This window comes from Phocoena sinus, chromosome 20 (genome assembly GCF_008692025.1).
Source record: "Phocoena sinus isolate mPhoSin1 chromosome 20, mPhoSin1.pri, whole genome shotgun sequence".
Lineage (NCBI taxonomy): Eukaryota > Metazoa > Chordata > Mammalia > Artiodactyla > Phocoenidae > Phocoena > Phocoena sinus.
Genome location: NC_045782.1, coordinates 34,990,810 through 35,003,105, shown reverse-complemented (window position 1 = coordinate 35,003,105; position 12,296 = coordinate 34,990,810). Strand labels below are relative to the sequence as shown.

The 12,296-nt window shown below is 58.9% G+C and overlaps 1 protein-coding gene across 2 annotated transcripts; it reads left to right on the top strand.

Moving 5' to 3' along the window:
* Positions 1–2,913: 2,913 nt before the first annotated feature.
* NXPH3 (neurexophilin 3) lies at positions 2,914–7,467 on the top strand. Of its 2 annotated transcripts, XM_032615028.1 has the most exons (3): positions 3,136–3,335; positions 4,315–4,488; positions 5,709–7,438. In XM_032615028.1, the coding sequence occupies exons 1-3, from the start codon at positions 3,282–3,284 to the stop codon at positions 6,411–6,413; spliced, it is 933 nt and encodes a 310-aa protein (XP_032470919.1). In that variant the 5' UTR covers positions 3,136–3,281; the 3' UTR covers positions 6,414–7,438. The 2 variants fall into 2 exon arrangements, with proteins under 2 accessions (XP_032470920.1, XP_032470919.1); XM_032615029.1 differs by lacking the exon at positions 4,315–4,488 and having other exon boundaries at positions 2,914–3,335; positions 5,709–7,467.
* The last annotated feature ends 4,829 nt before the right edge of the window (positions 7,468–12,296 follow it).

The following is a 12,296-nucleotide window of genomic DNA, read 5'->3' as shown; positions in this document are numbered from 1 at the left end:
ATCCTTTGCGGGCTGCTCTTCCTCTGCCCACCCCTTAAATGCCAGGGTGCCCAGGGGTCCTCCATCCAAGCCCCTTGTTCCTCTTTCACATCCACACCTCCGGTACCCCCGGCTAGACTGTTGGCCCTTGTTTGGCCAACAGCACCCAGATTTGACATAACTGATACTGACCTCCCCACTTCCCCAGAAGCCACCTTCTACCCCCCAACACATCCTCTCGCATGTAGTGCCCACCTCAGCGAGCAACCTGCCTATTGCCCAAGCCAGAAACTTGGGTATCATACTTGACTCTCTTGTCTCCCTTCCTTCCTCATTTCAGCAACAACTCAATCCTGATTTGCCTCCCTCCTAAAGATGTTTTCAGTCTACCCCTCTCTCTCACCCCAGACCATTGCATTTATCCCCTAACTGGTTCCTTTCTTCAAGTCTTTCCTCTTTCCAGTGAATTTTCCAAAAGCTTTCTAAACTGCAAATCTGACTACAGTCACCAGCCCCCTTAAAACCCTTCAAACGATTTTCAAGGTCCTAACCCCCTTGACCTGCAGGAAGGACCTTCCATCAGCTGGTCCCAGCTTGCTGCTCCAGCTTCCTCCCCTCCCCACTGAGCTCCAGTAACAACAAACTGCTTCTTGTTCTAGCCTCCAGACCTTTGACCATTCAGTCAGTCCTTCGGCATCACCTCCTCCAGGAAGCCATCCCTCTCCGATCCCCCCACCGCCCCCGCCACCCCCTCACCCCACGCCACCCCGCATGGTCCTTAGTGTATCCATACTGCCTGGTAGAGGGATCTGTTATTCTACTCACCACACTGAGTTATAATCATTGATTTTCATGTCTCGGTTCCACGCTACGCAGTGAGATCCTTGAGGGCAGGGATGGTGTCCAATTCGTCTCTGTGTCCCAACCCCTGGCCTGGTGCCTGGCACTGAGGACAGGCTTGGCCAATGGATGATGGATGAATGCAGAGGGGAAACTTGAAGGAAGTGACAGCCAGGAAGAGCCAATAGGGCAGTGAGGGCCAGCCTGGAAGGAGGCGCAGCCAGAGCAAATGTGTGGGTAGTAGAAAAGCAAGAGCTTCCCTTTATCGAACGCCATGACTGCCTGCCAGCCATTGCGCCTGTGCTTTGTTTGCACATTCGGTCTCATTTAGTTCTTGCAACAACAGATCAAGAAACTGGCATCAGAGAACCAAAGCAACTTGCCCAAGGTCACACAGCCAGGCTTGGAGTAGAATCCAGGGCTGTCTGGCCTGAAGACCTGTGCTCTTTCTGCTGGGTCACACTGCTCTCCTGGGGATAGGACCTCCTGGAGATGGACAAGGAGTGGGCCCAGCTACACACCTGCCTAGCTGAGGGCCCGAACCAGCTGCTCACGTTCAGGCCGACAGCTTCTTCCTCCCAGCAGGACCAGAGGCTCAGAGGCCAGACAAGGATTTATCTGTTCCCCCCTCCCCAGGCTTTGGGTGGGGGAGGGGGGTCTTTGACTAGACATGCACACACCCCCACCGCCACCACCAGGGAAGGGCTGCTGCGTCCCATACTGCCCAGGGTGCCTGGGGAATGCAGGGGGCTCTGTGATGTTGTCTGCGCTCTGCAGAATCTGTCTCCCTCATCGCACTTGGCCCAGGCTGATATTAACATCCATCTGCATTCCCTGCGCACCCGCCTGGCAGATGGTGGGGGAGGAGGCTGGGTGTGTGCTGGGGGCTGCAGCCAGAGACCAAGCTGGTCCTCGAGGGCCAGAGCGGAGTGCCCACCCATCCTGCCCCATGGGCCCAGCCCAGGCTGGGGCTGCTCCAAATGCTGGGGTACCTCCTCACCCTCACAGCCTCTGAGGGGTGCTGGGTGCTAGAATCCGACCTTTGATTTTTCTAAGGACTAAAGGGGCCCTGCAATTCCAGGAAGAAAACCCAGAGATGCGGGGGGGATAGGGGATGGGCCCCACCTTTGGGAATCTTGGATGAGGGTCATTTTCTTCCTCCTCGCCTGGGAAGTTTGCAGAGACGTGAGATAGAGACCCTGCTGGCATAGAAGACCCACATCCCAGCCTGGGGCTCCCTGGATGACAGGGAGGGCAGTAGTGAAGAATGGAGGTACAGCCTCCAGGGAGGCCTTGCCCACCTGGCTCCCCAGCTTCTCAGGAGGCTTACCCCTGACCCCAGCCCCAGAATCCAGTCTGGACCCTAGTGGCCTTTTCAGCCCAGCGCTCCAGCCAAAAGTTTCCTGTTACAGCGACTGGACTGAGAGGTATTGGGGGGAGGCGGGGAGGGTTATCCCTGCCCCTCTGAGTAACGTAGAAGAGGAAAGGAACTGACTCCTGAACAAAAGGAGTACAGGCTAGACACCTAGAAGAACTTCCCTCAGCACAAACGCAACTCTTGCGGAGAGAAGTGGACTTTGGGCTGTGGGAATAGGCTACAGTAAGGAAGACGTTCTTTTCTGGCTCTCGTAATGAGTTCGGGAAAAATGACCTTTCCAAATTCCAGGTCTCTTGGGATTCAGGGCAGGGCAGCGGATCCCCAGTGCTCGCGACCGGGGACAGGCGCCCTGCCAGAGGGGTGGAAAAAGTAGTGTCCCTATTCCCGAGGCCACCACCCTCTCCCTTCCTCGCCCAGTTACTCCGCCCCCACATCCTGCCCCTCGCGTCCTAGGTCCCTGGGTTGCTGGCCGGCAGGGGAGGAGTTAACTCTGGAGGTACCGGCTGGGCTCACAGTACCTGCCGCCGCCGCCGCCGCCGCCGCCGCCGCAGCCGGTGGGAGGGACGAGGAAGCGGGAGCCGCCTGGGCGCCCCAAGCGCTCCAGTCTGGCGGGGCGCTGCGCGGGTAGCGGCGGCGGGTCTCGGCGCGGCCAGGGGCGTCCGCCAGGGGGCGCGCCGCGACGGGGCGGGAGGGGCCGTCTGGTCTGGGAAATTAGCACAGGGACGAGCGCGCGCGCGGGTCCCCAACACATCTGGGCGAGAGCGGCGCCGCTGGAACCGAGGGGGCATATCTGGAGCGGCGGAGCCACCGCGCAGCTGGGGCCCTTCGAGGCGCTCGGGGCACTCATCTGGGACCTCGAGAGGGGGCCGTGCCGCGCGCAGCTGGACCAGGGGAGGGGGGCGGCGGCTGCACAGCTGGACCGAAGGGGGCGGGGTCGGTCCTGGGCGGCTGGCAGAGCGAAGGGCCGCGAGTGGCCTGGGACTGGAGCATGGGACGGCGCGCCTGAAAGAGCAGGGGTGAGGAAGGGCCTGGTACCCTGAGGGGGGAAAGACGAGAGAAAGGGGCACGACAGCAAAGGAGGAAGATGCAACTGACTCGCTGCTGCTTCGTGTTCCTAGTGCAGGGCAGCCTCTATCTGGTGAGTGGTCCGCGGGGAGCGGCGCGGAGGGGCGGGGGCCGGGAGGATTGGGGGAGAGCGCGGGAAGCTTCCAAGCCCGAAAACTTTCTCCCTTCCCCTCAGCATCCCGGGGATGGAGCGGAAGCCTGGAGGCTGGGGGAGAGGGCGGGGCCGAGGCCAGAGACTGGACAGTAAGGGTTAATAGGGGCGGGGAGAGGGTGCTGGGCTGGCCCACCCACTCGGCCTCTGGTGGCGGGAGGTGCGACGGGCACGAGGGAAAATGCCCGCAGCCGTCGCCAAGGGTTACTCGACCCCTTCCCGGGCCCCGGGCCGTGCGGAAGGGTGTTGGGGGATGGCTGTGGAGCTGATGACCTGCCAGAGTCATCAGAGCTGTGGGCTCTTCCCTGACCTAGGGGCCCCGGAGGGCCCCAGCGGGCCCCGCGCTCTGGGTCCATCAGCGTACGAGCCAGTACAGGCGCGGGGCGGCCCCCGCGTCCCTCGCTGCCGCCTTCCCTCCCGCTCCCTCCCTCCCCGCCTGTTGTTTTCCTCTTCTCTCCCGGCTGCGCGCAGCCGGAGCCCCACAGGACCTGGGCAGGCGGCTCCCGCCCCGGGCTCTCGCGGCAGCTGAGCGGAGCGCCCAGAGCCCGCTCCCCGAGCGCTCGCTCGCTCCTTCCCGGCGGCCCAGGACGCGCGGAATCAACCCCAGACCCCAGCCCAGGGCTCAGCTCCCCTCCGACCCACCAATTGGGTCGGGTGGCCAACCGCCACCCACCAAGCCCCACACCTGGGTCTGCCCTTCTCCTCAAAACAATAATTACCTTTGCCACTGTGTGGAAGAAGCCCTCCTTTATCACATCCCCACCCGGGGCCCTTCTCCCCATCCTCCAGCCATTCAGCTGTGACCCCTGGCGGCCGAGTACACACAGGTCTGCCTCCTTGAGCCCAGCCCCCAGAGCTTCCCCTCCTACTGTCCCTCTGCCCCACCCTTGGGTCCTGGCAGGCAGGGCCACCGCACACAACCCCAGGCATGGCCAGGGCCAGAAAAGAGACCACAAACCCCTTTGGAGCCCTCCAGACCTCAGGCATCCCACACCCTCATCCCAGGGTCACCAGCAAATCCAGATGCTGCCCAGCTGTGAGCTGGTGCCCCGGTGCTCATAACGAGATACATAAGGTGAGTACTCTCTTCAAAAGCTGAGCAAACCCACACCAGGCAGCTGTCCTCAGGAAACCTGCTTCACTCCCTGATGCCCTCCTGTGTTTGAGCTTGTCAGGCTGTCCTGCTGGCCTTCCCCACAGCTCCTTCAGGAAGCCTCCCCAGATGTTGCCTGTCAATAGAGTTGAGGCAGCAGAGGCCAGCCAGGCCTCCGCAGAGTTTACAGGAGATCCCGGGTGGGGACGGGGCTTGGATAAAATCCCAGTAGAAGGACCCATCTGGTCTGTGAGCCCAGGAGTGCAGTGGCTTGGGAGGTCTGACTCTGTGTGACTCAGCCTTGCAGTGATGTAACCTGTGAGTCTGGTGTCCCCATCTGTGAAGTGGGAATAATAAGAACTCCTACCTCCTAGTATAAGTAATGTCCTGGCAAGTTATCACCAGTGGTCCCCGGAGGAGAGTTTGGCCCTCCTGGGTATGGAACTCACCCCAGGTCTCCCTCAAATCCTCCTGCCAAAACCTAAACTGCATTTGTACTTGAGAGAGAATTTCGCTGGGTTCTGTTTTCTTTTCCATCATCTGTTGGTTCTCTTTGCCTCTGAAGGAAGAAACTATTCCAGGATAGGGGTGGTGTCTCATCCAACAGACTAGAAAGTCCCCAAAGGCAAGGGCTGTACCTCCCCTGTCAAACTAGGGGCTCTCTCAGCATAGAGATGGAGCTCTCCTATCTGACTTGGGGCTTTTTGAGGGCAGAGACTGTACCTCCCCCATCAGCCTGGGAATTTCACAGAGTGGGGGACTCTACCTCTCCTATAAGAAAGGGGTGCTCTGTCATCACAGCTTCTTCCATCAGTTGAGGGCTCTCCCAACATCGGGAGCTGGGCCTCCCGCATTAGACTCGGGGCTCCCTAGGAGCTGGGGCCATGTACCTCTGATGCCGTGGTCTACTGGAGAGAATTCTCTACCATCCTTCCAAGACTTTGAACAGTGACCAGAGGCAGGACAGTGGGGAGAGGAGCTAGGGGTGACCTGAGTGTCAGAACATGGGAGGGAACCACGACACAGGCCAGAGTGCATACCCAACCCCCAGAGTAGGTGGGCAATGTGCAGGGCCCCCTCAGCCCCAAGTCAGAGTGGAAGGGAGGGCAGAGAGATGATGCCGGTGGTGGGAGGCAGTGAACCAGAATTCCTGGGTCTTCTGGGGACCCAGGTGCTCATTCTCCTCCCAACTCCCTCCACAGGTCATCTGTGGCCAGGATGATGGTCCCCCTGGCTCAGAGGACCCTGAGCGTGACGACCCTGAGAGCCAGCCCCGGCCCCGGGTGCCTCGAAAGCGGGGCCACATGTCACCTAAGTCCCGCCCCATGGCCAACTCTACTCTCCTAGGGCTGCTGGCTCCGCCTGGGGAGGCATGGGGGGTCCTCGGGCAGCCCCCCAGTCGCCCGAACCACAGCCCCCCACCCTCGGCCAGAGTGAAGAAAATCTTTGGCTGGGGTGACTTCTACTCCAACATCAAGACGGTAGCCCTGAACCTGCTCGTCACGGGGAAGATCGTGGACCACGGCAATGGGACCTTCAGCGTCCACTTCCGACACAATGCCACGGGCCAGGGCAACATCTCCATCAGCCTCGTGCCCCCCAGTAAAGCTGTAGAGTTCCACCAGGAGCAGCAGATCTTCATTGAAGCCAAGGCCTCCAAAATCTTCAACTGCCGGATGGAGTGGGAGAAGGTGGAACGGGGCCGCCGGATCTCGCTCTGCACCCACGACCCAGCCAAGACCTGCTCCCGAGACCACGCTCAGAGCTCAGCCACCTGGAGCTGCTCCCAGCCCTTCAAAGTCGTCTGCGTCTACATCGCCTTCTACAGCACAGACTACAGGCTAGTCCAGAAGGTGTGCCCGGATTACAACTACCACAGCGATACTCCCTACTACCCCTCCGGGTGACCCTGGGCAGGCCACAGAGGCCAGGCCAGGACTGGAAGGACAGGCCTGCCCACACAGGAAGCCATCTGTCTGGATACTGGGCAGGGAGACGAAGGGGCCTCAGGCGGGGAGCGCGGGGGTGGAGAGGAGGAGAGGCCGAGTGGCGCCAGGGCCAAGCCTCAGGTGGCGGGGAAGGGGTCGCAGGTGCTGGCCCCAACCTGAGGCTGTGGAGCAACCAGGACACAGGAGCGCTGGCCGAGGAGTGGGTTCTCTGGGCGGACTCCCAGGGCTTCCCCACTGAGCAATAGAGAGATGTTGGGTCCAGGAGGCCCCTGGAGCAAGCAGACCAATAAAGTCATTGAGGGGAGCCCAAGACCTTGGCTCCCTCCCTGCCATCCTGCGAAAGAACACAGCAAGGAGAGGGCTATTTCATCGGTGAGGACAGCACGCGGGCACTGAAGGATGGCGGAGCTGGGGCTTCCTGGGAGCCAGCACCGGAACTCTCCAGCCCCACCCAGTGGGCCGACCCGAGCCCTCATCCTGGACTGAGGCTGAAGTGGTGACCTGTGGCGTCTTCGATGTCTTGACAAAGAGACCATCTGCCCCCGGCCAGGCCACCCCTTCCTTCCCAAAATTCCTTCTCTTGCCATTGCTCCCCACCCCCACCCTTGTGCTGAAGGGGACCCTCGTCCTTAAGCTGAGACACGGGGCGAGCGTAATTCTCGCAGCACCGAGACCACACGTGGAAGCCCACCCGTGAGCTACGTGCTCATCCTGCATCCCACTCCTTGCTGGCTCCTCGGGGAACGACCTTATCCAGTGAGCGAGCCTTCCATAGCCAGCCTTGCCCATCAGCCCAGGTCTTGCCAGGACGGAGATGCTGCCTCCCCTGTGGCCCATGGGACCATCTGCAGCCCGGGGCAGGGTGAGGCCACACCGCGGCGGGTATGCTGGGCCTGTCCCGTAGTGTCTGTCTGTGGGGGTGGGGAGGGGGGAGGTTTTGTGAAATCATCAGTTTGTTGACTTCTGTGTGCAGACTCTAGTTCTCAGATCAAGGAATAAAGCTTTCCTGGGCACTGGACTCTGAGTTATTGGGGAGGGGTATGGGAGCGGGGGTGGGGAGGGCCACAGATACCCCGTGGTCCGGCCAGAGTTTCTCAGATGGCAACAGGACATTTTCTGGAGTCCAGAGCTGCAGGGCTCCAACAGCTACTGGAGCTGAAGCTCCAGGGCTTCCCTCTCCACCCCCTTTCCAGCCACGAAAGCTGGGCCGGTGTTGTACCGGGGCTGGTAGGGGGTGAGGGTGGCATCTGCGAAGTAGCTGGGGAGGAAGAGGTAGTAGGTGGGATGGGCCACATAAGGTGTTCCCTGTCACCTTCCTGGATATCCGTCTGATGGGCCCACTGGGGTCCCAACACTCTTGTCAGTATTTTGCTCTGTGGCCTTGGGCAAGTCCATTGTCCTCTCTGGTTCTGTTTTCATTTTTTTTCTATAAAATGAGGAGCTTGCCATTTGAGAACCCAGAGGTTCTCAAATGTGAGTGGGCTTCTGAATCACCAAGAGGGTTGTTAAAACCCAGATTTCTGGGTTCTACCCCAGAGTTTCTAATTCAGTAGGTCTGGAGTGGGGCCTAAGAATTTGCCTTTCTAACGAGTAATGAGTGCCCAGGTAGACACTGATGGTCCCAGCCCAGGGACCACACTTGGAGGGCCTCTCAGATGTCCTCTGAGTTCCCTTCTGGCCCTGGCTTCCTGGGACGAGGAGACACCTCTGATGCTTCTCCTTGTGATTTCCAGCGGCTCCTCCTGCAGAAGTCTCCTGGGAAGGGTCCCTTCAGAGGATCAGGGGTATTGGGTGTTCAGTCTGATGACATGCTCGGGGAGAAACAGGCCAGGGTGGGGTAGGGACAGAAGGGGCTTGAAAGCAGCCATCCCCCTGCCCCAGCCCATAGGAGGGCCTCAGAATGGATGGCTGCCCGGGCCACCTCATCTGGGAGTTAGCTGGGCTAACTCCATTCGAGCTCCATGTGGGGAAGGCTGGGCCCCCGCTACCAAGATCACAGTGCCGTCTCTGGAGGCCATTCGAGATCTGCTCTCTTGGGAGGGCGGCGTGCAGGCCCCCTGGGTCCCTTTTGGCCAGGTAGCCAGAGTGAGGAGAGTCCTAGTGTGAGGGTAGGGTGCTCTGGCCACCCGCAGCCTGTCTCCCCTGCCCAGCAGCACTCAGCACGGACTATCGCCCTCACACCGCAGAGCAGAGCTGGGTGGGGTCTCAGAAGCCACCTTGCTGTCATCCCCCTCATAGGAAGTGACCCAGAAAGGGTGAGTGACTTGAGCCCACACTCCTATCCCAGCCTCTTCCCCGCCCAGCCACCACACCTTGCTTGCACCTTGCTTGCGGGGCGTCTCTCCTGAGCGGAGGTTTGAGACTCCCCAGCTCCTTCGCGCCACCCTCTCCCTCCCCACCCTAGGGACAGGGCTCGGGCCCTGCCTGCCATGGGGGGCTTGGGCTTGCTGGGCTCTGGTGCGTTGTCCCACCTGTGGACACACACTGGAGACGGACCACGAGCACCTCCCACAGTCCTGTGGCTGCGCTGGGCCCCTGCTCTGTCCCCCTGGCTGAACTGTCAGCAGGGCGGGGGGCCCTCTGGCCCACCACCACCCCCCCCCCCCCCCCGGCTCCTCTCCTCCTGCAGAGAGCCAGATGCTGCCGACAGCTGGAGGGCTGGCCTGCCTGGCACACAGTTCTGCCTGCACGGGGCGGGGGGGTTCATTTCAGTAACTTCATTTTGCCCGCGTGCACTCTGCAGCCTCTCCCTCCTTTTCCGCCTTCCCCAGTAACCCCGGGCGGCTCGTCTCATTTAGGACCTTGCTAACAGATTTCCTCCCGAATCGTAATTCTGTTGGAATAGACTTTGTGCCCTACTAGTCTTGCCATCACCAGATACTTCCTGTCCCCCCTGGTCCCCACAGAGGGAAGCATCTAAGCATCTGGCTATGAAGGCGCCAACCTCTTCCCCCTTGGTGAGCAATGTCTAGGGCATCTCCTGGGCAGATAGACCTCCAGTCCCCATCAATTGCTTGGACCTCCCACTCTTAACATTCAAAACACAGGAGAGGGCTTCCCTGGTGGCGCAGTGGTTGAGAGTCCGCCTGCCGATACAGGGGGCACGGGTTCGTGCCCCGGTCCAGGAAGATCCCACATGCCGCGGAGTGGCTGGGCCCATGAGCCATGGCCACTGAGCCTGCGCGTCCAGAGCCTGTGCTCCGCAACGGGAGAGGCCGCAACAGTGAGAGGCCCGCGTACCGCAAAAACAAAAACAAAAACAAAACACAGGAGAGCAGATTCCTCAGGAACAAACCTGTCTCCTGTCCCAGGAAGAAGCTCTAGGTTCCTATCCTCACCCCCAACCCTTGCCCTCTCCCACTGCCCTTCAGTGGCTGGCCTGCTGGCCCCGTGGCCCTGTTCCCCCAACTGCTCAACTTGGCTGGGGAGCCGCCCCAGGGCAGGGGCCTTGGCTCCTCTGTTCGAGTGGAGCCTCTGGGACAAGCCTACCAGACCGGCGGCTCTTTGGGGACATGACCTGTATCTCCCCACCAGACTGGGGAGCCCCTGGGGCCAGGGTCTGTACCTGCCACGTCAGATCGAAGAGCCTCTGAAGCTAGGATCTGTGCCTCCCTCATCAGGCTGGAGTCTCTCTGAGGGCAAGAACTGCAATTTGGATGCAGTGGGGAAAGTGCTTATTCTTTTCTAAGCACCGGAACACCTGGAGGTGGTCTCTGCCCTCAGCCCTGCGCACGTCTGGGCAAGGATTCCCACCTGGGCTTCAGCATCCCCATCTCTAATGGAGTGAATATTCCCAGCGGTCTGTGAAGCTAAGGAGAGGGAATACATGGTAGGTGAGCTGGCAGCAATGCTGAGTCTTCCTCTTGAAGTTTAAGGCAAAAGCAAATGGGTGCATGGGTCCCTCCTCCCTCCCTCCTTACCCACTTCCCAGGGATGAGCAAGCAGGAACTGAGTCACCCACTTTCCCATCCTTGGCAGGAATGCGGGTGACCTTGCATGTGGCAGACTTGTGTGGCGAGGCCCACTGCTCAGAGATGCACGAGGTGGTAGGTGGGTAGGGAAGCTGGGGGAAGGGCGTGTATGGGGGTGGAGGCAGCTGAAGGTCGTGGAGTGACCAGGGTGCTGGATTATTGAGTGGGTATGTGTAGGGGGTCGTGGGAGACACAATGAACCAGTTGCTCTGTGCTGGGAAGTGATCCAATGTCATGGCTGGGAGTAGGAGAGAGAAATGTTATTTCCGAAGGTTCTGAGTCCTCTGGTACTGCCAGGAGAACCAGGGGCTGGGGTGACGGGCGGGGAGAGGCACCACCAGCCCTGCTAGGCGGAGGCAAGATTGGTTGGGGACAGCACCTGCCAATTATACCAAAGTCCTGGAGTGGTAGCTGCTGCCATCACCAAGGCACAAATGCCAGAGGAGACACAGCACTCAGCAGCTGGGCGCTGAGACACGGCACTCAGCAGCTGGGCGCTGGGTTCTGGTTCCACAGGAGCCCCTGTTTCCTGTTGGCCTGCCAAGCTCAAAGGCTGACCTGAAAACCACCCAAGCTAAGGTGCCTAGTTCAAAGCCTCCCAGTTCATCATCTCAGGGCCGCCTGGCTAGATGGTCCCAAGGGACAAGCTAGCACCTCCTGAACCAATGAACTGACAACATGAGAGTTGCAGAAAGATATATCTGGATCCCAATTCTGAGTCTGTAATTTATTAGTCGGGTGCCCTGGACAAATGACATAATCTTCCAGAGCCTCCTTATGTGAAAAACTAGGGATCTACTACCTACCTTGGAGCATTGGTGGGAAAACTAAATGAGTTGCTCGACAAATGTTACTCTTCTTCTTTGCTTCTGGAGATGGGGGTTTGTGTTAACTTCAGCCTTGCTCCTGGTGTGGAGAGGTAAAAAGGCCCCAGGCTGGAGGTGGGCGACCTGGGTTCCCATAATAAGTGTGACAGAGACCACTAATATCCATTTTCCCTATCTCCGCAGTAATGGAATTCTCCATTTTTAGTTGGGCACTTGGCTGTCTGAAAAAAATACTTCATTTCTTTGCCTCCCTTGTGCCTAGATGTGGCCACGTGACTAAGATCTAGCCAGTAAGCCAGTTATTTGGCAACTTCCAGAAATCTTAAGAAGTTGATATACACCCTTTGCCCCATCTTCTTTGTTCTATCCTCTGTCCTGCTGCCTGGAATATGTATGTGATTGCTGGAGCTCTACCTGCCATCTTAAACCACGAGGGATAAGAGCCATACCCTAGAAGTGGAAATGAGCTGGAAGAAGTCCTGGTCCCTGAAAGTTTTGTGGAATAGAAATATCATACCAGTCCTAGGCTCCTACCTTCAGACTTTTATGTGAGAGAAAAATCAAATTTCTATCTTACTTCTATCAAATTTCTATCTTATTGAGTCTCCATTTCTAGCAGTTTAGTCTAGCTCCACTTGATTTAGTGGATGTGGTTGAGCACTTCACTTCTGTGGACCTCAGTTTCCTCATCTGTAGAAATGAGAAAATGCTCACATATCTTGCCGCACTTCAGAGAGATTTTATCGACTCACGGGCAAGAAGGCACTTGGAAAAGCTCTGGTTCTCTGCCCCCTCTCCAGCACTGAGGCGCACAGCCGCCATTTGCGAGTTGCTGCTGCACTGCAGGGGGCTCCCAAGAAGCTGAGAAGCATTCTCTAGCCCCGTCTGAAAGGCCTCCAGTCCCCAAATTCAGCCCCCACACATCTGAGTCCCCATCCGCATTCTGATGTTGGTGACACAAAATCGTTGTTCAGGGCCTGACTGATCCCAGCCAGATGGGATCCTAATTTAATTAAAACCCTTTAATTACCCGCAGCAACACA